Source organism: Hyla sarda, chromosome 7 (assembly GCF_029499605.1).
Source record: "Hyla sarda isolate aHylSar1 chromosome 7, aHylSar1.hap1, whole genome shotgun sequence".
In the NCBI taxonomy this organism is placed as follows: Eukaryota; Metazoa; Chordata; class Amphibia; order Anura; family Hylidae; genus Hyla; species Hyla sarda.
The window spans coordinates 9,380,613-9,408,262 of record NC_079195.1 but is presented as its reverse complement, the minus strand read 5'-3'; the positions used below and the strand labels follow the sequence as shown (position 1 = coordinate 9,408,262).

The window sequence follows — 27,650 nt, the reverse complement described above, 5'->3', positions numbered from 1 at the left end:
TACAGAACTCTATGAATACAGAGTCATGACTAACATTAAATATTCTAAAGAATTATGATCCGATACATGGGGGGGGGGGAGTACATACCCCATAATATGTCACCCATGTGACAGGTCATGACGTTACATAGCCACACCCACTTTTACCAACAACAAGAAGTAGTAACTGATATAACACAATCACCAGTGCATAGATCACTAAATTAGCCCCTCCTACCTTCCTCAAGCTCCGCCCACAGTTCCCCGATGACATTTTCCACCATGAAAATCCGGCTCTGCCGATTTCGACGAACGTGATCCTTAGCTACAAAGTAAAAAAAGATTAGAATTATGGTCAATGCGCATTGGACACCAGGACACTACACCACTGAACATCAGAGACCAGGACACTACACTACAGAGCATCAGAGACCAGGACACTACACCACTGAGCATCAGAGACCGGGACACTACACCTCTGAGCATCAGAAACTGAGACACTACACCACTGAGCATTAGAAACCGGGACACTACACCACTGAGCATCAGAAACCGGGATACTACACCACTGAGCATCAGAGACTTAGACACTACGCTACTGAGCATCAGAGACAGGGACACTACCCCACTGAGCATTAGAGACTGTGACACTACACCACTGAGCATCAGAGACCGGACACTACACCACTGAGCATCAGAGACCGGGACACTACACCACTGAGCATCAGAGACCGGGACACTACACCACTTAGCATCAGAGACCAGTAACACTAAACCACGGAGCATAAGAGACTAAGACACTACACCACTGAGCATCAGAGACCAGGACACTACACCACTGAGCATCAGAGACCAGGACACTACACCACGGAGCAGCAGAGACTAGGACACTACACCACTGAGCATCAGAGACTAGGACACTACACCACTGAGCATCAGAGACCAGGACACTACACCACTGAGCATCAGAGACCAGGACACTACACCACGGAGCATCAGAGACTAGGACACTACACCACGGAGCAGCAGAGACTAAGACACTACACCACTGAGCATCAGAGACCAGGACACTACACCACTGAGCATCAGAGACCAGGACACTACACCACGGAGCATCAGAGACCAGGACACTACACCACGGAGCATCAGAGACTAGGACACTACACCACGGAGCAGCAGAGACTAGGACACTACACCACTGAGCATCAGAGGCAAGGACACTACACCACTGAGCATCAGAGACTAGGACACTACACCACTGAGCATCAGAGACTAGGACACTACACCACTGAGCATCAGAGGCAAGGACACTACACCACTGAGCATCAGAGACTAGGACACTACACCACTGAGCATCAGAGACTAGGACACTACACCACTGAGCATCAGAGACTAGGACACTACACCACTGAGCATCAGAGACCAGGACACTACACCACTGAGCATCAGAGACTGAGGCACTACATCACTGAGCATCAGAGACTAGGACACTACACCACTGAGCATTAGAGACTGGGACACTACACCACTGAGCATTAGAGACTGGGACACTACACCACTGAGCATCAGAGACCGGGACACTACACCACTTAGCATCAGACACCGGGACACTACACCACTGAGCATCAGAGACCGGGACACTACACCACTGAGCATCAGAGACCAGGACACTACACCACTGAGCATCAGAGACCAGGACACTACACCACTGAGCATCAGAGACTGAGGCACTACATCACTGAGCATCAGAGACTAGGACACTACACCACTGAGCATCAGAGACCGGGACACTACACCACTGAGCATCAGAGACCAGGACACTACACCACTGAACATCAGAGACCAGGACACTACACTACAGAGCATCAGAGACCAGGACACTACACCACTGAGCATCAGAGACCGGGACACTACACCACTGAGCATCAGAGACCGGGACACTACACCACTGAGCATCAGAGACCAGGACACTACACCACTGAGCATCAGAGACCGGGACACTACACCACTGAGCATCAGAGACCGGGACACTACACCACTTAGCATCAGAGACCAGTAACACTAAACCACGGAGCATAAGAGACTAAGACACTACACCACTGAGCATCAGAGACCAGGACACTACACCACTGAGCATCAGAGACCAGGACACTACACCACGGAGCAGCAGAGACTAGGACACTACACCACTGAGCATCAGAGACTAGGACACTACACCACTGAGCATCAGAGACCAGGACACTACACCACTGAGCATCAGAGACCAGGACACTACACCACGGAGCATCAGAGACTAGGACACTACACCACGGAGCAGCAGAGACTAAGACACTACACCACTGAGCATCAGAGACCAGGACACTACACCACTGAGCATCAGAGACCAGGACACTACACCACGGAGCATCAGAGACCAGGACACTACACCACGGAGCATCAGAGACTAGGACACTACACCACGGAGCAGCAGAGACTAGGACACTACACCACTGAGCATCAGAGGCAAGGACACTACACCACTGAGCATCAGAGACTAGGACACTACACCACTGAGCATCAGAGACTAGGACACTACACCACTGAGCATCAGAGGCAAGGACACTACACCACTGAGCATCAGAGACTAGGACACTACACCACTGAGCATCAGAGACTAGGACACTACACCACTGAGCATCAGAGACTAGGACACTACACCACTGAGCATCAGAGACCAGGACACTACACCACTGAGCATCAGAGACTGAGGCACTACATCACTGAGCATCAGAGACTAGGACACTACACCACTGAGCATTAGAGACTGGGACACTACACCACTGAGCATTAGAGACTGGGACACTACACCACTGAGCATCAGAGACCGGGACACTACACCACTTAGCATCAGACACCGGGACACTACACCACTGAGCATCAGAGACCGGGACACTACACCACTGAGCATCAGAGACCAGGACACTACACCACTGAGCATCAGAGACCAGGACACTACACCACTGAGCATCAGAGACTGAGGCACTACATCACTGAGCATCAGAGACTAGGACACTACACCACTGAGCATCAGAGACCGGGACACTACACCACTGAGCATCAGAGACCAGGACACTACACCACTGAACATCAGAGACCAGGACACTACACTACAGAGCATCAGAGACCAGGACACTACACCACTGAGCATCAGAGACCGGGACACTACACCACTGAGCATCAGAGACCGGGACACTACACCACTGAGCATCAGAGACCAGGACACTACACCACTGAGCATCAGAGACCGGGACACTACACCACGACAGCATTATCACTCTGTTGTCTGTGGTCTTATATAGGACTGCAGGTCACATCTACTACATGGAGACCTATGCAGCTGCAGCAGCTCTACTACATCAGCAGGAGGCGGTATGATGGGCAGCGGACCTGGATCGGTGGGGCTGAACCCGTTGATGGCAGCTTTGTTGCTCAGGTCGATCATCTGGTGGAGGCGCAGTTTGCGGCAGTAGATGGACGCCCCCTCCGGCTCCAGCGCGATGATAAGCTGCTCAGGGTTCTCCGGAGACACCATCCCGGCCTGTGAGACAGAAGAAGCATCGTCATGGTTACAGGATCCTGTATGGCCGAGGCTCTCAGGACGTTGCAAAACTACAACTCCCAGCATGCCCTGACAGCCGAAGCCTGGGAGTTGTAGTTTTGCAACAGCCGTATGTCCGTATGTCGGATCTTAACACAAAAGTAAATCATGGGATTTCTACGTATTCTGCGCCAATCTCTTCATACCTATTTTTCAGTGGGAATTTGCGCCGCAGTATATACGGTGTGGATAAATTTTGGCGCGAAATTTAAAGAAAAAAAAAACAAAAAACAGTCACATGGTTGAAAATAAGCAAATAATAAATAATAATAGATAATAATAAAAATAATAGATAATAATAACAATAATAATAATAATAGATAATAATAACAATAATAATAATAATAATAGATAATAATAACAATAATAATAGATACTAATCATCAGCGAACACAACGGGTATCCTCTGCAATGTGTTACGTGCTCCGGCGGCAGCGGCGATGATTTATACGTTCTGTGTCCATCGGCGTTTTCTCTATCGCCGTAGATTTCACGATATTTCTCACTTTCTGGATGGATCATAACAAAAACTTGTCTGATAGCCGACCGCCATGGAAGCGCCGCGTTGTTTACCACCTACGGGCGAAGCGTCTTCTCCCTCATTACCAACCTCTTAGATGGAGGCTTAATCTCAGAATCCTCTTAGCGGCCATTAACGCGACGCCCGGAGCAATACAGACGGTTTGATGTCTCTTTGCAGAAAAAAACATAAAATTTAAACTCTTCTATTAAAACGACGATAAGGTGGGGGAGGGGACAATAAATAGTCCACTATAATGGAAAACGTCAGGTGGATCAGCCATAACAGTGATACCCCCTGCCTAATATTACATAAGCCTCCATCGTGCTCCGAAACCAAGGCCCAAACCCCATAGACCTGTGATGTAACCACCGAGGCCCAAACCCCATAGACCTGTGATGTGACCACAGAGGTACAGATCCCATAGACCTGTGATGTGACCACCGAGGCCCAAACCCCATAGACCTGTGATGTGACCACCGAGGCCCAAACCCCATAGACCTGTGATGTGACCACCGAGGCCCAAACCCCATAGACCTGTGATGTGACCACCGAGGCCCAAACCCCAAAGACATGTGATGTGACCACTGAGGTTCAGATCCCATAGACTTGTGATGTGAGCACCGAGGCCCAAACCCCATAGACCTGTGATTTGACCACTGAGGCCCATAGACGTGTGATATAACCTCCTGAAGTCTGGACCCCAAAAAGCTGTGATGTGACCACTGGGGTTCAGATCCCATAGACCTGTGATGTGAGCACCGAGGTCTAAACCCCATAAACCTTTGATGTGACCCCTGAGGCCCAAACCCCATAGACATGTGATGTTACCACCAAGGCCCAAACCCCATGGATGTGTGATGTGCCTCCTGAACCCCAGACCCCATAAACCTGTGATGTGGCCCAAACCCAATAGACCTGTGACGTGACCACCGAGGACCAAACCCCATAGACCTGTGATGTGACCCCTGAGGCCAAAACCCCATAGACCTGTGATTTGACCACTGAGGCCCATAGACGTGTGATATAACCTCCTGAAGTCTGGACCCCAAAAAGCTGTGATGTGACCACTGGGGTTCAGATCCCATAGACCTGTGATGTGAGCACCGAGGTCTAAACCCCATAAACCTTTGATGTGACCCCTGAGGCCCAAACCCCATAGACATGTGATGTTACCACCAAGGCCCAAACCCCATGGATGTGTGATGTGCCTCCTGAACCCCAGCCCACATAAACCTGTGATGTGGCCCAAACCCAATAGACCTGTGACGTGACCACCGAGGACCAAACCCCATAGACCTGTGATGTGACCCCTGAGGCCAAAACCCCATAGACCTGTGAAGTGACCCCTGAGGCCCAAACCCCATAGACCTGTGATGTGACCACTGAAGACCAAAGCCCATAGACCTGTGATGTGACACCTGAGGCCCAAACCCCATAGACCTGTGATGTGACCCCCTGAGGCCCAAACCCCATAGACCTATAATGTGACCCGAGGCCCAAACCCCATAGACCTGTGATGTGACCACCAAGGCCCCAAACACAATAGACCTGGGATGTTACCACCAAGGCTCACACCCCACAGACCTGCTCTGTGGTTTTCCCAGGTGGCAGTGAGGCTCGAGACATTATATCACTAGTCAGGTCATCAGAGGGAACCTGTCTTTGCTACAATGGGTGAAGCGACCGCTGGGCAGGAGATCATTTTGCAAGAATATGCAACCGCTGAAGGCACCCTGATCAGAAAACACTGGTCTATTGCATTGAAGGGACCACAGGTGAGTTTCAATGGGTGGGGTGGCTGATGTGTGTGAGGAAGAAAAATGACCTAACACTTACAGTCAAGGAACTATGGGATTTGTAGTTTGAGAGAACCAAGTCCAACAGGAAATAGCCAGTTCACAAAAAAGATAGCCACAGTGTTATGGTAATCTCACAACCCCAAGACAAGCGCCGATCCTTCCTGAGCATGTCCACTACTGTCTGGCAGGTAAGTACTATAATCACTTTATGGAGAAAAAAACCCTTTAAGTATCCCCTTTAAGATAATCCCTATCGTAGGGGTACTTTGTTGTCTGTGTTTCCCAACCAGGGTGCCTCCAGCTGGTGCAAAACTACAACTCCCAGCATGCCCGGACAGCCGAAGGCTGTCCGGGCATGCTGGGAGTTGTAGTTTTGCAACAGCGGGAAGCCTGTATGTTGGATCTTAACACAAGAAAATTATGGGACTTCTACGTATTCTGCGCCAATCACTTCAAACCTATTTTCATTGGGAATTTGCGCCGCAGTATATACGGTGAGGATTTATTTTGGCGTGACATTTAAAGAAAAAAAAACAGTCACATGGTCGAAAATAAATAATAATAATAAAAATAATAGATAATAATAATAAAAATAATAAATACTAATAATAAGAAAAACAATAATAATAATAATAGATAATAAAAGAATAATAGATAATAATAATTATATTAAGAAAAATAATAATAAATACTAATAATAATTGCCGTATAATAATAAAAATAATAATAATTATAAGGGAGTTGTAGTTTTGCAACAGCTGGAGGCACCCGGATTGGGAAACAGTGTGTTATTTTCTGGTAACTTCTTATTAAAAGTGACATTTTATCTTTGTAAACCACAGCCCAGTTTTTAAGCAAATTTTTGTATTAAGGGAACCTGGGTGACAAGAGACTGTGGTGGCAAAGTGACCCCCCCCCTATAACAGATGGCGTAGTCCGGCCCGGAGAACATCATCTGTGGAGGCTTTTAATGGACTCATTTACATTGTGTGGAAATCTGAGCTCTGCCCTTGTGACAACCTCAGAGGAGAAGGACCCGGGGGGCCGACAGATGATAAATCCCCCCAGTAATAGTGCAGGAAATAAGCGTCTAACCCGCGTCCTCATCCGGCTGAGCAGCACAATAAATCTCCCGGATCGATTCAGATGTAATGGTGAATCCAACCGGAGCCCCAGAGACCGGCTGAGACATTCCCGTAATGGGGGGTTTCATCTGAGAGTCACCAGGAATAATCGGGGGGAGGATTAAGACGTCATCATTCTGCCAGATGGCCCAGAGGGGGCCGAGGTGACAATAGGATGGGACTGTGGAGGAGACCATGTGATGGTGTGGGGGTGATAAAGGGGCGTTGGGACGGTGTAGGTTATCCATGTTCCATGTTGAGACTGGTGACAATGTTGGAAGTGACTACGTGGCAGGGTCTGTTATTAAGGGATGGTAGGGGTGAGCAGGTGATGGTGGCTCTCATGACAGGGTGGAGCAACTGACCACGGGATGGGGTGATGGAGGAGACAGGGATAGGGTGGAAGGTGGCCTTGAGATGAGTCGTAGAGTTGCCCAGGTGGTGGGACTGTAGAGGTGACTATATTGTGGTAAAAGTAAGAATATGAGATGGGGTGAGGGAGGTGACCACGGAAGGAGGCGGTGAAGGTGACCACGGAATGAGGCGGTGAAGGTGACCACGGAAGGAGGCGGTGAAGGTGACCACGGAATGAGGCGGTGAAGGTGACCACGGAATGAGGCGGTGAAGGTGACCACGGAATGAGGCGGTGAAGGTGACCACGGAATGAGGCGGTGAAGGTGACCACGGAATGAGGCGGTGAAGGTGACCACGGAATGAGGCGGTGAAGGTGACCACGGAATGAGGCGGTGAAGGTGACCACGGAATGAGGCGGTGAAGGTGACCACGGAATGAGGCGGTGAAGGTGACCACGGAATGAGGCGGTGAAGGTGACCACGGAATGAGGCGGTGAAGGTGACCATGGAAGGAAGCGGTGAAGGTGACCATGGAAGGAAGCGGTGAAGGTGACCATGGAAGGAGGCGGTGAAGGATGGGAGAATAGGATGAGGTGGTGAAGGTGACCATGGAAGGAGGCGGTGAAGGTGACCATGGAAGGAGGCGGTGAAGGAGGGGAGAATAGGATGAGGCGGTGAAGGTGACCATGGAAGGAGGCGGTGAAGGTGACCACGGAATGAGGCGGTGAAGGTGACCATGGAAGGAAGCGGTGAAGGTGACCATGGAAGGAGGCGGTGAAGGTGACCATGGAAGGAGGCGGTGAAGGTGACCATGGAAGGAGGCGGTGAAGGAGGGGAGAATAGGATGAGGCGGTGAAGGTGACCATGGAAGGAGGCCGTGGCCATGGAAGGAGGCGGTGAAGGTGACCACGGAAGGAGGTCAGAATAGGATGAGGTGGTGAAGGTGACCATGGAAGGAGGTGGTGAAGGTGACCATGGAAGGAGGCGGTGAAGGAGGTCAGAATAGGATGAGGTGGTGAAGGTGACCATGGAAGGAGGCGGTGAAGGAGGGGAGAATAGGATGAGGTGGTGAAGGTGACCATGGAAGGAGGCGGTGAAGGAGGTCAGAATAGGATGAGGCGGTGAGGGCAGAAGTACAAATCCTTGCTTGTCATTGGCTCACTGTCTCTAAAGAAACATAGATTGTAAGTCCTCACCTTGTAGGCCGCCTGCCTCATGAACTGCTTGGCCGGCTGCTTCCAGATGGCGGGGACGGTGATGACCCACCTGACCTCATTGTTGTCCATCTCTTCTCCGGACTGGTCACTCAGCTCCTGGAACCCAGAAAATATGAAGAAGAGGAGACGGCAGTGACAGGAGCCGGAGGACCCCACCGACCCCATAGACAGAGGATGGAGTAATCCTCATCATTTCACTAAAGACGCCCCCAGAAAATAATGATAGAAATGTATCACATGTTACAGTCACATTACACTATAGTCACAGCCAGAGCTGCATTCACTGATCTATTACTGAGACTATAGTCACAGCCAGAGCTGCACTCACTGATCTATTACTGAGACTATAGTCACAGCCAGAGCTGCACTCACTGATTTATTACTGAGACTATAGTCACAGCCAGAGCTGCACTCACTGATCTATTACTGAGACTATAGTCACAGCCAGAGCTGCACTCACTGATCTATTACAGAGACTATAGTCACAGCCAGAGCTGCACTGGCCTGGCCTGATGACCAGTGTGGGGCGCTGTCCTCTCCTCCGCTCTATACACCATACCGCCCCTCACCTTTAGCGCCTGCTCCTTGAAGTACTGCAGAGCATAAGCGAAAACCTCCAGCGCCTTCACCTTCTTCCCATTCGCCGCTATTAGATCCGTCTCCATGGTCAGGTCCTGAGGAGACACAAAAATTATCTGTTGTGTGATATGTATCATGTGTGTTACATGTGACGGTGTGTGATGTGTGTTACATGTGATGGTGTGTGTGATGTATGTTCCATGTGACGGTGTGTGTGATGTGTTACATGTGATGGTGTGTATGATGTGTGTTACATGTGAGGGTGTGTATGATGTGTGTTACATGTGATGGTGTGTGATGTGTGTTACATGTGATGGTGTGTATGATGTGTGTTACATGTGAGGGTGTGTATGATGTGTGTTACATGCGATGGTGTGTGTGATGTGTGTTACATGTGATGGTGTGTGTGTGATGTGTGTTACATGTGATGGTGTGTGTGATGTGTGTTACATGTGATGGTGTGTGATGATGTATGTTACATGTGATGGTGTGTGTGATGTGTGTTACATGTGACGGTGTGTGTGATGTGTGTTACATGTGATGGTGTGTGTGATGTGTGTTACATGTGATGGTGTGTGTGATGTGTGTTACATGTGATGGTGTGTGTCATGTGTGTTACATGTGATGGTGTGTGTAATGTATGTTACATGTGATGATTACTCACCGTACTGCTGTGCAGCTTCATCTTGAACTTCTCGAAGTACAGCCATTGTTTGGACTCACTGGGGTCCAGGTCATGATAGAAATCCCGGGCAGCGAATCCGAAGCTGTGGAACTTCCTGTCGGGCATGAGGAGCATGGTGGTCGGGGTCTTCTGGGTGGACACTCCGGGGTCTCCCCCTTCCCACCTCCTGCAGAACGATACACGATCATCACTTTCATTTTTTTGTTTCCAAACTGTGGCCCTCCAGCTGTTGCAAAACTACAACTCCCAGCATGACCGGACAGCCAACGGCATGCTAGGAGTTGTAGTTTTGCAACAGTTGAGAGATCCACAGTTCTGTCCACTGCTCTGAGCCGACAACTCCCGACTGATACAATGTAGTGTAACAAACTATCAGCACTGGAGGGAGATCCAACTGTATACATTGTAACGAGATCCCAGCTGTGAGTAATAAAATAAGAATTGGTTTATCATCATCTTGCCAGCAAGCAGAGATCTTGACGATTAAGGAACTTTAACACTATGAGGGAGAAAATGTCATGTGTGTGTGAAAATTTGCGCAATTTTTCTAATTCAACAAATTCCCCATGAATCACAATAAATCGTGGGGGATATTTAAAAGATTGCGCAATGGGAAAATGAAGGCGCTCACTGACGAACTTTCTACAATTTTGTTCACAAAAATTATCTTCACGCTGATGATACCAAAACCTACCGCTTTGCATGAAAAAAAATAGCTTAAAATAGCTAAGTAGCTTAAAAGATAAATAAATAACAAATAAATAATAATAATAATAATAATAAATTAAAATAATAATAAAATAATAAAATAATAATAAATAAAAATAATATAATTATATAAATAATAATAATATAAATAATATAATAATATAAATAATAATAATATAAATAATAATAATAATAATATTATACAAAATAATATTATAAATAATATAATAATAATATAATTAAATAATAATAATATAAATAATAATAATAATATAAATAATAATAAATAATATAAATAATAATATTATAAATAATAAAATAATTATAATAATAATAATAGAGCTTCTGAAAAAAAATTGCGCAAATTTTGTTCCGGCACAGGGAATGATAAAGTTCACATAATGGAAGGCTGCAGGAGGTTTTATTACAGGACGGCGCAATCAGTATTTCTCATCATTCCGTCCGCCACCTTTCCTCGTACAGGGCGATAGGCAGATGAGGGGGGGGGGGGGTCGGCAGCTGTACCACACGCCGCGGTGTCAGCGATTCCATCCGCCATCCTGCCCGATGCAGAGGGTATAAATTACGTGCCCCCTCCCCCCGCAGCACTGCAGAGATTACCTCATGATGTGAATACATTCCGGCTCTTTGGCGAAGGCGTAGGCGTAACCGCTGGACGTGGTGCCAAAATCAATGGCGACGACTACCGAGAAGTTCTGCTCCTCCGCTGAGCCGCTGTCCGAGTCTTTCTGGAAGGAGGAGGGGGACAAGGAAAGGTTAACCCCTGGGTGACCGGGTTGCAGCAGCTGACTGCATGATCACAATGCAAAGATTAGAGAACAATATAACACTACAGGGTTAAAGAACAATTAACCCCCCCCCTTCCAAAATTACCATTACACCTTCCACAGGGCCTCACCCAGCTTTCCCAGCCGCGCCCCCCGCCCCGCGATCTCCTGTACGGCACCCTGGCTCTTCCATAGAGATACACGGAGGGTGCGTGTTTGCCATCGACTCGCCCTGTTCCTGGGGATAGGTGGGCGCTGTGCAGGCCATAGTGGGGGTCCGAGCGGTCAGACACTTATTCCCTATCCTGTGGTTTGTTCAGCTGTTGCAAAAACTACAACTCCCATCATGCCCTGAAAGCTTTCATCTGCAGGGCATGATGGGAGTTGTAGTTTTTTGCAACAGCTGGAGAGCCACAGATTGGGGAACACTGCTTTAAAAAAGAACATTTCAGGCAAAGCTTATCCCTCTGTTATGCATGAAGGGGTGGAGCCTGATACAAGACCCCTCCCCTGCGGTACTTTAAATCCTTCATGTCCTGCCCCCTCTGAGCCAGGCCCAGGCATAACAGCAGTTTAGCTTTACCTAGAGAGTTTCTTTAAAAGGATTTAAGCATTGATGGCCTACAACTGTGGTCTCCAAACTGTGGCCCTGCAGCTGTTGTAAAACTACAACTCCCAGCAGCTTCCATCCCCGGTACAGGGAGATGACTGGAGCTGGTGATAATTCAGCGTCACGTGACCCCCGCCCTGGCAGACAGCAGGAACCAGCCCGAGAGGGTCATCATCCTGACCCCAATCACTGGGGACCCGCAGCGTCCGGATACAGGAGCCGCCATCTGCATCATGAATAATGAATGAACCGCGCATAATTAATGACATTGTAATAGAGGAGGAGCAGAGGATGAGGGGGCGGGGTCTCTGCTCATATAAGACCCCATATATAATGCAGATCAGATCTGTACTAATAAGTAACAGTGATGGGTCCTAAAGTGTCCTAACATCTTATTCTACAGTCACCTCCAGAGCTGCATTCACTATTCTGCTGTTACATCATGTCTTATCCTCCAGAGCTGCACTCACTATTCTGCTGTTACATTATGTCTTATCCTCCAGCGCTGCACTCACTATTCTGCTGTTACATCATGTCTTATCCTCCAGAGCTGCACTCACTATTCTGCTGTTACATCAGGTCTTATCCTCCAGAGCTGCACTCACTATTCTGCTGTTACATCATGTCTTATCCTCCAGAGTTGCACTCACTATTCTGCTGTTACATCATGTCTTATCCTCCAGCGCTGCACTCGCTATTCTGCTGTTACATCATGTCTTATTCTCCAGAGCTGCACTCATTATTCTGCTGTTACATTATGTCTTATCCTCCAGAGCTGCACTCGCTATTCTGCTGTTACATCATGCCTTATCCTCCAGAGCTGCACTCCCTATTCTGCCGTTACATCATGTCTTATCCTCCAGAGCTGCACTCCCTATTCTGCTGTTACATCATGTCTTATCCTCCAGAGCTGCAGTCACTATTCTGCTGTTACATCATGCCTTATGCTCCAGAGCTGCACTCACTATTCTACTGTTACATCATGTCTTATGCTCCAGAGCTGCACTCACTATTCTACTGTTACATCATGTCTTATCCTCCAGAGCTGCACTCACTATTCTGCTGTTACATCATGTCTTATCCTCCAGAGCTGCACTCACTATTCTGCTGTTACATCATGTCTTATCCTCCAGAGCTGCACTCACTATTCTACTGTTACATCATGTCTTATCCTCCAAGGCTGCACTCACTATTCTGCTGTTACATCATGTCTTATCCTCCAGAGCTGCACTCACTATTCTGCTGTTACATCATGTCTTATTCTCCAGCGCTGCACTCACTATTCTGCTGTTACATCATGTCTTATCCACCAGAGCTGCACTCACTATTCTACTGTTACATCACGTCTTATCCTCCAGAGCTGCACTCACTATTCTGCTGTTACATCATGTCTTATCCTCCAGAGCTGCACTCCCTATTCTGCTGTTACATCATGTCTTATCCACCAGAGCTGCACTCACTATTCTGCTGTTACATCATGTCTTATCCTCCAGAGCTGCACTCCCTATTCTGCTGTTACATCATGTCTTATCCACCAGAGCTGCACTCACTATTCTGCTGTTACATCATGTCTTATCCTCCAGAGCTGCACTCACTATTCTGCTGTTACATCATGTCTTCTACTTATATACTTTAAACTATAGGCCCTACAATCACATGACCGGTCCCACATGAAGGCTGTGAGAGTAGTACTGCAGGCCAAGATGATAGGGGTTATACTCCTTACTTCACAATAAGAGCTAAAGAACAGGCACTTACCGCGATGATATGTGAGGGCGACAGCGGCGTTATCCCAGGATCCCCCAAACTCCGCGCTGGGGAGGAGTAGGCGGAGGTGGAGACCCTCTCTGCAAGAAAAAAAGAATAGAGTGTCAGCTCTTGAGTCTCTTTCATTGCTCACTATGAACCCTGATATCATAGAGCAGTGTTCTTCAGCTGTTGCTAAAACTACAACTCCCAGCATGCCCGGACAGCCGAAGGCTGTCCGGGCATGCTGGGAGTTGTAGTTTTGTGACAGCTGGAGGCGCATTGTTTGGAAAATACTGTCCTAGAGACGCACAAAATCCACGACAGCGGAGTAGTCAGTAGCCAGTTATGCTGCTTAGGTCCCATGATGGACAGAGTGGGTGGAGCTGAACCATAAGAAGACAGAGGGGGTGGAGCTATATAAACACTCTGTGGTGGCCCAGTACGGGAGGTGTTATCCCGTACCCTTGCTGTCCTGTCAGGCAGCCTCCTTTTAGTGTCCCCTGGGCCCTATAATGTGTTGTTACTTTAAGAAATGTACCATGTGATTGTTACCCAGCAGGTACCAGTGACCAGGTGATCCCAGGGGTGACCTATGGGCGCCCTGCTAGTCTCCCCCATATAAGCCCTGGGTGGGGCTAGCTTCTTGTGTCTTTACTGAGGTCAAGTCCTAGAGAGTGTCCAGAGTCAAGTCAAGTCAAGTCTGCAGCCACAGTCAGATGCAAGTAACCTGCAGTCATAGCTTTGTCAGTCATCAGTCAAGTCAGTCCCGGTCAGCAACTGTCAAGTCAGCGTGGTCTGCATTAAATTGTCCAGTCCTACTACAAGTCCCAGCAAAGCCCTTAATGTCCCTGTGTCACTGGTCACCTCCGTGGGCCCTGGCTGAACTGAATAGACTTTACCATCTGTCTACCCTCAGTAAAGCTACCGTTATCTGTAACTTGCCATCATTATTGCCCCCAGTGCCTCGCCCAGGATCCAGCGGTATACCTTCGGGTGGTATCGAGGATAAACCCTGCCCTGGCATCACGAATACAAGGGGTTAATTCTACCTGTCCCTAGGGTAACAACATCTGCCCTCATCGCACCCCGTTACCACAAATCCAAGATGGAAACAGTCAAGTATCGCTTTCCCTTTGATAGGGAGTAGAGAAGAAAACGACATAAGTGTATAATCCGCACCAGATAAGGAAAGGAAGACTATATGGGGTTAATCGACATTCCGTGTAACACGTAAAACAGGATACAGGTTTCACACGCTGGTTGCTAAAGAGCAGTGCATTGTGGGAGCTCAGGCCATACAGCTTAGGTCACATGATGGAGAGAGGGGGTGGAGCTAAACCATATGAAGACTCCAAGATGGAAACAGCCAAACGTCGCTTTCTCTTTGGTTGGGAGTGGCGAAGAAAACTGAGCGTCCAATCTACACCAGATAAGGAAAGGAAGTTTATATAGGGTTAATCTACATTCTGTGTAACAGGTAGTCAGCTAGTTAAGTTCCCCTTTAAGGACTGTCACTTGGAGGAGACACATTTAGTCTCCTCCCGCCTCCTCCGCGTCGCAGCACAACATATGGCGCTCATCGAGGGGGCCGCAGATCTGGCAGGAACACCGCTCTTGCATAACAATGATACAACTCGATGATATAGCAATGATATAACTATAGACGTGTTTCCCAAACATGGTGCCTCCAGCTGTTCCAAAACTACAACTCCCAGCATGCCCGGACAGCCGAAGGCTGTCCGGGCATGCTGGGGGTTGTAGTCTTGCAACAGCTGGAGGCACACTGCTTGGGATAAAAGTGGCATAGAGACACACATCATCCATGACAGTAACCCAACAGCTCCCTCGCCAGGGCTTTACTTTTGGCGTTACGAACAGGATACATATTTTACTAAACCAAATGGAGACTCTGAGATGAAAACAGCCAAATATCGCTTTCTCTTTGGTTAGGAGTGGTGAAGAAAACTACATAAAAGTATAATCCGCACCAGATAGGGAAAGGAACAAAACGACATAAAAAGTATAATCCGCACCAGATAGGGAAAGGAAGAAAACGACATAAAAAGTATAATCCGCACCAGATAGGGAAAGGAAGAAAACGACATAAAAAGTATAATCCGCACCAGATAGGGAAAGGAAGAAAACGACATAAAAAGTATAATCCGCACCAGATAGGGAAAGTAAGAAAACTACATAAAAGTATAATCCGCACCAGATAGGGAAAGGAAGAAAACGACATAAAAAGTATAATCCGCACCAAATAGGGAAAGGAAGAAAACTACATAAAAGTATAATCCGAACCAGATAGGGAAAGTAAGAAAACTACATAAAAAGTATAATCCGCACCAGATAGGGAAAGGAAGAAAACGACATAAAAAGTATAATCCGCACCAGATAGGGAAAGGAAGAAAACGACATAAAAAGTATAATCCGCACCAGATAGGGAAAGGAAGAAAACGACATAAAAAGTATAATCCACACCAGATAGGGAAAAGAAAAAACTATATAAAAGTATAATCCACACCAGATAGGGAAAGTAAGAAAACTACATAAAAGTATAATCCGCACCAGATAGGGAAAGGAAGAAAACGACATAAAAAGTATAATCCGCACCAAATAGGGAAAGGAAGAAAACTACATAAAAGTATAATCCGAACCAGATAGGGAAAGTAAGAAAACTACATAAAAAGTATAATCCGCACCAGATAGGGAAAGGAACAAAACGACATAAAAAGTATAATCCGCACCAGATAGGGAAAGGAAGAAAACAACATAAAAAGTATAATCCACACCAGATAGGGAAAGGAAGAAAATGACATAAAAGTATAATCCGCACCAGATAGGGAAACAAAAAAAACTACATAAAAGTAAAATCCTCACCAGATCGGGAAAGGAAGAAAACTACATGAAAGTATAATCTGCACCAGATAAGGAAAGGAAGAAAACTACATAAAAGTATAATCCTCACCAGATGGGGAAAGGAAGAAAACTACATAAAAGTATAATCCGCACCAAATAGGGAAACAAAAAAAACTACATAAAAGTATAATCCTCACCAGATCGGGAAAGGAAGAAAACTACATGAAAGTATAATCTGCACCAGATAAGGAAAGGAAGAAAACTACATAAAAGTATAATCCTCACCAGATAGGGAAAGGAAGAAAACTACATAAAAGTATAATCTGCACCAGATAGGGAAAGGAAGAAAACTACATAAAAGTATAATCTGCACCAAATAGGGAAAGGAAGAAAACTACATAAAAGTATAATCCGAACCAGATAGGGAAAGGAAGAAAACTACAAGAAAGTATAATCCACACCAGATAGGGAAAAGAAAAAACTATATAAAAGTATAATCCACACCAGATAGGGAAAGGAAGAAAACTACATAAAAGTATAATCCACACCAGATAGGGAAAGGAAGAAAACTACATAAAAGTATAATCCTCACCAGATGGGGAAAAGAAGAAAACGACATAAAAAGTATAATCCGCACCAGATAGGGAAAAGAAAAAAACTACATAAAAGTATAATCCGCACCAGATAGGGAAAGGAAGAAAACTACATAAAAAGTATAATCCGCACCAGATAGGGAAAGGAAGAAAACTGCATTAAAAGTATAATCCGCACCAGATAGGGAAAGGAAGAAAACGACATAAAAAGTATAATCCGCACCAGATAGGGAAAGGAAGAAAACTGCATTGAAGTATAATCCGCACCAGATAGGGAAAGGAAGAAAACGACATAAAAGTATAATCCGCACCAGATAGGGAAAGGAAGAAAACGACATAAAAGTATAATCCGCACCAGATAGGGAAAGGAAGAAAACTGCATTAAAGTATAATCCGCACCAGATAGGGAAAGGAAGAAAACTACATAAAAGTATTTTTTGCTTTCCTCTGGATAAACTCAGTAGGGACTCATTAGGGATATAGGTTGAACTTGATGGACTCAGGTCTTTTTTCAACCTTATGAACTATGTTACTATTAGTGATGTCGCGAACATAAAATTTTCGGTTCGTGAACCGTGAACTTCCGCAAAGGTTCGCGAACCGGCGAACCGGGCGAACCACCATTGACTTCAATGGGCAGGCGAATTTTAAAACCCACAGGGACTCTTTCTGGCCACAATAGTGATTTAAAAGTTATTTCAAGGGGCCTAATACCTGGACTGTGGCGTGCCGGAGCGGGATCCATGGCAAAACTCCCATGGAAAATTACATAGTAGATGCAGAGTCTGGTTTTAATCCATAAAGGGCATAAATCACCTATTATTCCTAAATGGTTTGGAATAACGTGCTTTAGCCCCCCTTTAGGCAGCACATAGAGCCCCCCCTTTAGGCATCACATAGTTAGATCCCCCCTTTAGACAGCACATAGATTCCCCCATATTAGGCAGCACATAGTTAGTTCCCCCCTTTAGACAGCACATAGTTAGAGCCTCCCTTGAGGCAGCACATAGATTCCCCCATGTTAAGCAGCACATAGTTAGATTCCCCCTTTAGGCAGCACATAGTTAGATTCCCCCTTTAGGCAGCACATAGTTAGATTCCCCCTTTAGGCAGCACATAGTTAGAGCCCCCCTTGAGGCAGCACATAGTGGGATTTGAACACAAGGCCCCAGCACTGCAGGGCAGCAGTGCTAACCTCTGAGCCACCATGCTTCCCTTAGCATACATCTAATATACATCTAATATCCACGGTTGCAAAAATGGACAGAGATGTCAGCAGAGAGTACCAGAAAAATTAGGCATGTACACATGGATGAAAAATGTGGTATTGTTGCAGCCGCTTCTGTAGCAGCGGCCAGAAAAATTGCAGCAACATAACAATTGCAGCAGCAGAGGCCAGAAAAATTAGGCATGTACGCCTGGATGAAAAATTGGGTATTGTCGGAGCGGCCAGAAGAATTTCTGTTTGTTTCGCCAGGCAGAAAGTGCCCTAAAACCTAGTTGGTGGCGGATAAATCCCGCAAGTCATCCGGCATTCAGAGTTCAAAAACAGCAGCGTGTAGACCATTTTTAGGCCAAGGCAGCTCATCTGATCAGGCCTTGTTCAGTCAAATGTATCGCCAAGTGTCAGTCCCTTCGGGATCCATCCCTCATTCATTTTAAGAAAGGTGAGGTAATCCAGACTTTTTTGACCAAGCCGACTCCTCTTCTCAGTGACAATACCTCCTGCTGCACTGAACGTCCTTTCTGACAGGACATTTGAAGCGGGACAGACCAGAAGTTCGAGCGCAAATTGGGATAGCTCAGGCCCCAGGTCAAGCCGGCACACCCAGTAGTCAAGGGGTTCATCGCTCCTCAGAGTGTCCATATCTGCGGTTAAGGCCAGGTAGTCTGCTACCTGTCGGTCAAGTCGTTCTCTGATTATGGACCCCGAAGGGCTGTGGCGAGGCGTAGGACTTAAAAAGCTCCGCATGTCCTCCATCAACAGCATGTCTGTACAGCTTCCTGTCCTTGCCGGCATGTTCGTGGGAGGAGGAGGAGGATTACTTTCACCTCTTCCCCTGTTAGATCCCTGTTGTGCTGTGATATGACCCTGATACACTGTGTACATCATACTTCTTAATTTATTTTGGACCTGCTGAATCCTTTCCGCCTTGCTGTCATGCGGTAACATGTCAGGCACTTTATGTTTATACCGGGGGTCTAGTAGCGTGGACACCCAGTACAGGTCGTTCTCCTTCATCCTTTTTATACGAGGGTCCTTCAACAGGCATGACTGCATGAAAGACCCCGAGCTACTCATGTCCCGTTCCTTGTCCTCAGTGATGTCAGGGAAGGTATAATCTTCTTCCCCTCAGCCACGTACAACACCACGGGAACCAGATAGGTGACAAGGAGCACCCTGGGATGCCTGCGGTGATTGGTCTTCCTCCTCCTCTTCAAAGCCATATTCCTCCTCTGACTCCTCTTCCTCACAATCCTCTTCCAGCGTTGCCGCAGGTCCAGCAAGCGATGCTGATAAGGCTGTTTCTGGTGGTGATGGTGTCCACAACTCTTCCTCTTCACGCTCATATACTGCCTGATCCAGCACTCTTCGCAGGGCACGCTCCAGGAAGAAAACAAACGGTATGATGTCGCTGATGGTGCCTTCCGTGCGACTGACCAGGTTTGTCACCTCCTCAAAAGGAAGCATGAGCCTACAGGCATTGCGCATGAGCCTCCAGTAACGTGGAAAAAAATTCCCAGCTCCGCAGATGATGTCCTAAAACCCCGGTCATACAAATATTCGTTGACGGCTTTTTCTTGTTGGAGCAGACGGTCGAACATTAGGAGTGTTGAATTCCAACGTGTCGGGCTGTCGCAAATCAAGCGCCTCACTGGCATGTTGTTTCGCCGCTGGATATCTGACAAGTGCGCCATGGCCATGTAGGAACGCCTGAAATGGCCACACACCTTCCTGGACTGCTTCAGGACATCCTGTAAGCCTGGGTACTTGAGCACAAAGCATTGTACAATCAGATTACACACATGTGCCATGCACGCACGGCACATGTGTCAACTTGCCCAACCTCAATGCCGCCAACAAATTTGTTCCGTTGTCACAAACCACCTTGCCGATCTCCAGTTGGTGCGGAGTCAGCCACTGGTCCACCTGTGCGTTCAGGGCCGACAGGAGCGCTGGTGCGGTATGACTCTCCGCTTTGAGGCAAGTCAACCCCAAGATGGCATGACACTGCCGTATCCGGGATTTGGAATAGCACCTGGGGAGCTGGGGGGGGTTCCGGTGATGTGGAGCAAGACGCAGCAGTGGAAGAGGACTCGGCCGAGGATGTTATGGAAGAGGATGGAGTAGGAGGAGTAGAGGAGGTGGCAGCAGGCCTGCCTGCAAGTCATGGCGGTGTCACCAACTCCTCTGCAGAGCCAGGCATTCCATGCTTCGCAACCGTCATCAGGTTTACCCAATGCGCAGTGTAGGTGATATACCTGCCCTGACCATGCTTTGCAGACCAGGTATCAGTGGTCAGATGGACCCTTGCCCCTACACTGTGTGCCAGACATGCCATAATTTCCTTTTGCTCAATGGAGTAAAGGTTGGGGATTGCCTTTTGTGTAAAAAATTTCGGCCGGGTACCTTCCACTGCGGTGTCCCAATGGCTACACATTTTTTAAAGGCCTCAGACTCCACCAGCTTGTATGGTAAAAGCTGGCGGGCTAGCAGTTCCGACAAGCTAGCTGTCAGACGCCAGGCTAGGGGGTGACTTTGAGACATTGTCTTCTTGCGCTCAAACATCTCCTTGACAGACACCTGACTGTGGGAAGAAGAGCAGGAACTGCTCAAGGCGAGAGATGGAGAGGTGTATGGTTGAGAGGGGGCAAGGAGGGCAGCAGTGATTGACCTGGCTGAAGATGCTGGACCAGGAGGAGGATGGCGGCTTTGACTTTGTGTGCTGCTTGTACTGACGTGTTGATCCCATAGGCGTTTGTGATGTGACATCATGTGCCTTCGCAAAGCAGTTGTGCCCAGGTGGGTGTTGGACTTCCCACGACTCAGCTTCTTCTGGCACAGGTTGCAAATGGCCTCGCTGTTGTCAGAGGCAGACACACAAAAAAAAAGCCACACTGCTGAGCTCTGCGATGACGGCATTCTGGTGGTGGCAACAGCATGTTGTCCCATCTGGCTGACCCCGGGTGCCGATGCTTGCTGTCTGACTGTGCCACTAGCTCCTTGCGACGACCTCCCCCTGCATCCAACTCATCTCCTCCTCCTCTCTGTCTCCCCTTCTGAACTTTCCCCCTCTTCTTCTCTTCTAGCGGGCACCCACGTGGCATCCACGGACACATCGTCATCATCAACACCTTCACCGCTATCTGACACCTCAAGAACGGAAGCAGCAGCGGGTACAACATCATCATCACACCGTACGTCCATGTGTGTAATGCTGCCTGACTGTGTAATGCTCCCTGTTAACTACATCCTCTGGCAATAACGGTTGCACATCACTCATGTCTTCAAACTGATGTGTAAATAACTCCTCTGGCGGATCAAGTAAAGCTGCTGTGGTGCTAGTGTTGGTGGTGGCGGCAGGCGGGCAAGTGGTAGCATGAGAGGTGCCCGAAGCTCAGCTAGAGGAGGAGAAGGATGGTGCTTCAAGGTTCCGAGCAGAAGCTGTAGTAGATTGGGTGTCTTGTGATAGCCAGTCAACTAAGTCCTCTGAACACTGGCCATTCTAGGGCCAAATGGAATCCCAGCACCACGACGGCCCCTGAGGGGTAGCCTTTCTCTGCCTGTCATTTTTTTGGTAAAATTTGCACAAGTGTCACACCAAATGTGATTTGCACTAGGGTGACACAATTTGCCCTGCAGGCAAAAAAACTGGCAACTGTGACGTGAACTGACAGTGACGACTGATTTTATTTAACAGCCAAAAAAGGTATTTTTTTTTTAAATTTGCACAACTGTCACACCAAATGTGATTTGCACTAGGGTGACACAATTTGCCCTGCAGGCAAAAAAAAACTGCCAACTGTGACGTGAACTGACAGTGACAACTGGTTTTATTTAACAGCCAAAAAAGGTATGTTTTTTTAATTTAATGCTGGCAGTGCTTTCACTCTAGTGGTAGCATGAGACGGAGTCTACAACCCACACAAGTGGCTCAGGTAGTGCAGCTCATCCAGGATGGCACATCAATGCGAGCTGTGGCAAGAAGGTTTGCTGTGTCTGTCAGTGTAGTGTCCAGAGCATGCAGGAGCTACCAGGAGACAGGCCAGTATGTGGAGGAGGCTGTAGGAGGGCAACAAGGAGGAGCAATGTCAGAGCACTGCAAAATGACCTCCAGCAGGCCCCAAATGTGCATGTGTCCACTCAAACGGTCAGAAACAGGCTCCATAAGGGTGGTATGAGGGCCCGATGTCCACAGGTGGGGGTTGTGCTTACAGCCCAACACCGTGCAGGACGTTTGGCATTTGCCAGAGAACACCAAGATTGGCAAATTCACCACTGGCGCCCTGTGCTCTTCACAGATGAAAGCAGGTTCACACTGAGCACATGTGACATGACAGAGTCTGGAGACGCCGTGGAGAACGTTCTGCTGCCTGCAACATCCTCCAGCATGACCGGTTTGGCGGTGGGGTGGCATTTCTTTGGGGGGGGGGGGGGGCGCACAGCCCTCCATGTGCTTGCCAGAGGTAGCCTGACTGCCATTAGGTACCGAGATGAGATCCTCAGACCCCTTGTGAGACCATATGCTGGTGCGGTTGGCCCTGGGTTCCTCCTAATACAAGACAATGCTAGACTTCATGTGGCTGTAGTGTGTTACCAGTTCCTACAAGAGGAAGGCATCGATGCCATGGACTGGCCGCCCGTTCCCCTGAATCCGATTGAGCACATCTGGGACGTCTCGCTCCATCCACCACAGACTGTCCAGGAGTTGGCGGATGCTTTAGTTCAGGTCTGGGAGGACATCCCTCAGGAGACCATCCTCCACCTCATCAGGATCATGCCCAGGCATTGTAGGGAGGTCATACGGGCACGTGGAGGCCACACACACTACTGAGCCTCATTGGGACTTGTATTAAGGACATTACATAAAGTTGGATCAGCCTGTAGTGGGGTTTTCCTCTATGATTTTGAGTGTGACTCCATATCCAGACCCCCATGGGTTAATACATTTGATTTCCATTGATAATTTTTGTATGATTTTGTTGTCAGCGCATTCAACTATGTAAAGAGGAAAGTATTTCATACGATTAGTTCATTCAGATCTACGATGTGTTATCTTTTGAGCAGTGTATATAACACATGGCGCTCGCAATGGCGGCCGCAGATCTGGCAGTAACACCGCTCCTGCATAACAATGATATAACATGCATCAGTGCAGGCACCATCAGAAATTACCCAGCTTGCCCTGCAAGTCACCTAACAGCGAGCGATAGATGCATTAACCCAGGAGCGGAGGTCCCCTTACCTGCCTCCGTAGCGTCCGATCGGCGATTGATTCCTCCAAGCCTGAAATCCAGGCTTGAGCAATCGACCGCCGATAACACTGATCTTTGCCGTGTCAATGCACGGCAATGATCTGTGTATAAGATCGGTATGTGCAGTGTAATAGCCACTAGGGGAGCTATTACACTGCAAAAAAAAAAAAAGTTAATAAAGATCATTTAACCCCTTCTCTAATAAAAGTTTGAATCACCCCCTTTTCTAATGTAAAAAAAACCAAAAAACTGTGTAAATAAAAATAAACATATGTGGTATCGCCGCATGCGGAAATGTCCGATCTATAAAAATGTATTGTTAATTAAACCACAAGGTCAATGGCGTACGCGCAAAAAAATTCAAAAGTCCAAAATAGCATAATTTTGGTCACTTTTTATATCATGAAAAAATGAACAAAAAGCGATCAAAAAGTCCAATCAATACAAAAATTTCAGATCACGGCGCAAAATATGAGCCCTCATACCGCCCCGTATGCGAAAAAATATAAAAGTTATTGGGGTCGAAAGAGGACAATTTTAAACGTATAAATTTTCCTGCATGTAGTTATGATTTTTTCCAGACGTACGACAAAATCAAACCTATATAAGTTGGGGATCATTTTAACCGTATGGACCTACAGAATAAAGATAAAGTGTCATTTTTACCGAAAATTGTACTACTTAGAAACGGAAGCCCCCAAAAGTTACAAAATGGTGTTTTTTCTTCAAATTTTTCGTACAATTATTTTTTTTTGGTTTCGCGGTAGATCTTTGGGTAAAATGACTGATGTCACTGCAAAATAGAATTGGTGGTGCAAAAAATAAGCCATAATATGGATTTTTAGGTGCAAAATTGAAAGAATTATGAGTTTTTAAAGGTAAGGAGGAAAAAACGAAAGTGCAAAAATGGAAAAACCTTAAGGGGTTAAAGGTAGTATGATTGAGAATCCAACCGTATAAGATAGGGGCTGCAGACATACTTCCCTGACCCCCATATTTAATATTGGGAGATATGTTTTTTCACAGGGGGGCTACCCCAAACCTCTAATCTACTGACACCAGATCTTGGAGTCAGTTTGGCTGGTGAAGGTGTCACAGGCAAACAGTGTCTATAAACCTCTTAAGGACGCAGGGCGTACCTGTACGCCAAGCACCCGGTCCCGGTATTTAACACAGGGTCAAGCCGTGACCCCACGTCATACCGGGTCGATCCCGGCGGCTAATGATAGCCGGGACCCTGGGCTAAAAGTGTGAGGCACAGATCGTTGTGCTGCGCGCTATTAACACTTTAAACGCGGCGTTCAAAGTTGATCGCTCAGCTCAGTTGGGCTGATCGGGACCATTGCGGTGAAATCGTGATGTCCCGATCAGCTAGAACGCGAGCGGAGGTCCCCTTACCTGCCTCCGTCGCGTCCGATCGGCGATTGATTGCTCCAAGCCTGAAATCCCGGCTTGAGCAATCGACCACCGATAACACTGATCTTTGCCGTGTCAATGCATTGCAATGATCTGTGTATGAGATTGGTATGTGCAGTGTAATAGCCACTAGGGGGGGGGCTATTACACTGCAAAAAAAAAGTTAATAAAGATCATTTAAAAGGGGTACTCCGCTGCTTAGCGTTTGGGTTAAACTGTTCCGAATGCTGGAAGTGCGTGATGTCATAGCCCCGTCCCCTCGTGACGTCACACCCAGCCCCCTCAATGCAAGTCTATGGGAGGGGGCGTGTCTATTCACCTCTTAAGGACGCAGGGCGTACCTGTATTGTCTGTGCCTGGTAAATAACGCAGGGTTACGCCGTAACCCCACGTCATACCGGGTTTGTCCCGGCGGCTAATGACAGCCGGGACCCAGGGCTAATAGCGTGAGGCGCCAATCGTTGTGCCGCGCGCTATTAACCCTTTAAACTTGGCATTCATAGTTGATTGCCGCATCTAAAATTAAAGTAAACGCTTTCCCGCAGCTCTGTCAGGCTGATCGGGACCATTGCAGTGAAATCGTGATGTCCCGATCAGCTAGAACGCGAGCAGAGGTCCCCTTACCTGCCTCCTGCGCGTCCGATCAGCGATCGATTGCTCCAAGCCTGAAATCCAGGCTTGAGCAATCGACCGCCGAAAACACTGATCTTTGCCGTGTCAATGCACGGCAATGATCTGTGTGTGAGATTGGTATGTGCAGTGTAATAGCCACTAGGGGGGGCTATTACACTGCAAAAAAAAAAAAAAAGTGTAAAAAAAAAAAGTTAATAAAGATCATTTAAAGGGGTACTCCGCTGCTTAGCTTTGGAACAAACTGTTCCGAACGCTGGAAGCTCGTGACGTCATAGCCCCGCCCCCTCATGATATCACACCCCGCCCCTCAATGCAAGTCTATGGGAGGGGGCGTGACGCTGTCACGCCCCCTCCCATAGACTTGCATTGAGGGGGCAGGGTGTGACGTCTAGAGGGGGCGGGGCTTTGTCACCATGCACTTCCAGCATTCGGAACAGTTTGTTCCAAACGCTGAGCAGCGGAGTACCCCTTTAAACCAACAGTTGTTCATACAAATAGACATTTTTACAGGATATCTATCACAAGTAATAAATGACAAATAATCGCCATGCAGCACGGAATAAAATATTTTCGCTATCGTATATGACACCCTGTACTGACATTTTTATCATGTTTTTTTAATGCACCATTTCTTCAGCACTTATCCTGTGATGTAAAAAATAAAAATAAAAAAATTGCCGCAAATCCGACTGATATAAATAGACATCGGACTCAATAGCCGAGCAGGAATCCAGCCGCCTGCATGGCACCCCCCCCAATCACCATCCGCGGGGGGGGGGGGGGCACACGGGGTCCCAGGGGCCGGATGCAGCAGATATGAATGATGTTCTGTGTCTATCTGTCCCGGTCGCTGACCCCCTGCAAAACAGATGGATCCCATCCCCACAGTATTAACCCCTGGTGTGCCCGGACCGACAGCTCTTCTGCCGACTCCTAAATTAATTCTGTGCCGCACGGACAAAACGCCACAAAATAACAGCGCAAGAAATGGCGGACAACAGAGGATAACCCTGGTGCAAGTGGATCATGTGTGATACCATCCGGATGTATCCAAGGGATAATATCCTGGTGTATCTAAGAGGCCTGTGTGTAATGCTACGCTGGGGGATCTAAGTCAATTATGCATGATACCATCCAGGTGTATCTAAATATATTGTGTGATACCATCCAGGTGTATCTAAATCTATTGCTATGCTGGTGGATCTAAGTTAATCATGTATGATACCATCCGGGTGTATCTAAATCTATTGTGTGATACCATCCGGGTGTATCTAAATCAATCATGTGTGATCCTGTCCTGGTGTATCTAAGTCTATCATGTGTGATCCTGTCCTGGTGTATCTAAATCTATTATGTGTGATCCTGTCCTGGTGTATCTAAGTCTATTATGTGTGATACCATGCGGGTGTATCTAAATCTATCATGTGTGATCCTGTCCTGGTGTATCTAAGTCTATTATGTGTGATACTGTCCTGGTGTATCTAAATCTATCATGTGTGATACTGTCCTGGTGTATCTAAATCTATCATGTGTGATACTGTTCTGGTGTATCTAAATCTATTATGTGCGATCCTGTCCTGGTGTATCCAAGTCTATAATGTGTGATACTGTCCTGGTGTATCTAAATCTATTATGTGCGATCCTGTCCTGGTGTATCAAAATCTATCATGTGTGATACTATCCTAATGTATCTAAGAAGATCATGTGTGATACTGTCCGGGTGTATCTAAATCTATTATGTGTGATACTGTCCTGGTGTATCTTAATCTATCATGTGTGATCCTGTCCTGGTGTATCTAAATCTATCATGTGTGATACTATCCTAATGTATCTAAGAGGATCAGGTGTGATACTGTCCTGGTGTATCTAAATCTATTATGTGTGATCCATTCCTGGTGTATCTAAGTAAATTATGCATGAT

General features: G+C 47.2%; 1 protein-coding gene across 1 annotated transcript in view; it reads right to left on the bottom strand.

The window, feature by feature from the left end:
- Positions 1 to 27,650, bottom strand: part of HSPA12A (heat shock protein family A (Hsp70) member 12A) — a 54,236-nt gene that overhangs the window by 10,419 nt on the left and 16,167 nt on the right. Inside the window, exons 2-8 of the mRNA XM_056529552.1 lie at positions 13,761 to 13,849; positions 11,226 to 11,353; positions 9,876 to 10,062; positions 9,202 to 9,306; positions 8,612 to 8,728; positions 3,406 to 3,556; positions 218 to 304 (exon numbers count right to left, since the gene is read on the bottom strand). Coding sequence (XP_056385527.1) covers positions 218 to 304; positions 3,406 to 3,556; positions 8,612 to 8,728; positions 9,202 to 9,306; positions 9,876 to 10,062; positions 11,226 to 11,353; positions 13,761 to 13,849 — 864 coding nt within the window. The remainder of the gene's footprint in view (positions 1 to 217; positions 305 to 3,405; positions 3,557 to 8,611; positions 8,729 to 9,201; positions 9,307 to 9,875; positions 10,063 to 11,225; positions 11,354 to 13,760; positions 13,850 to 27,650) is intronic.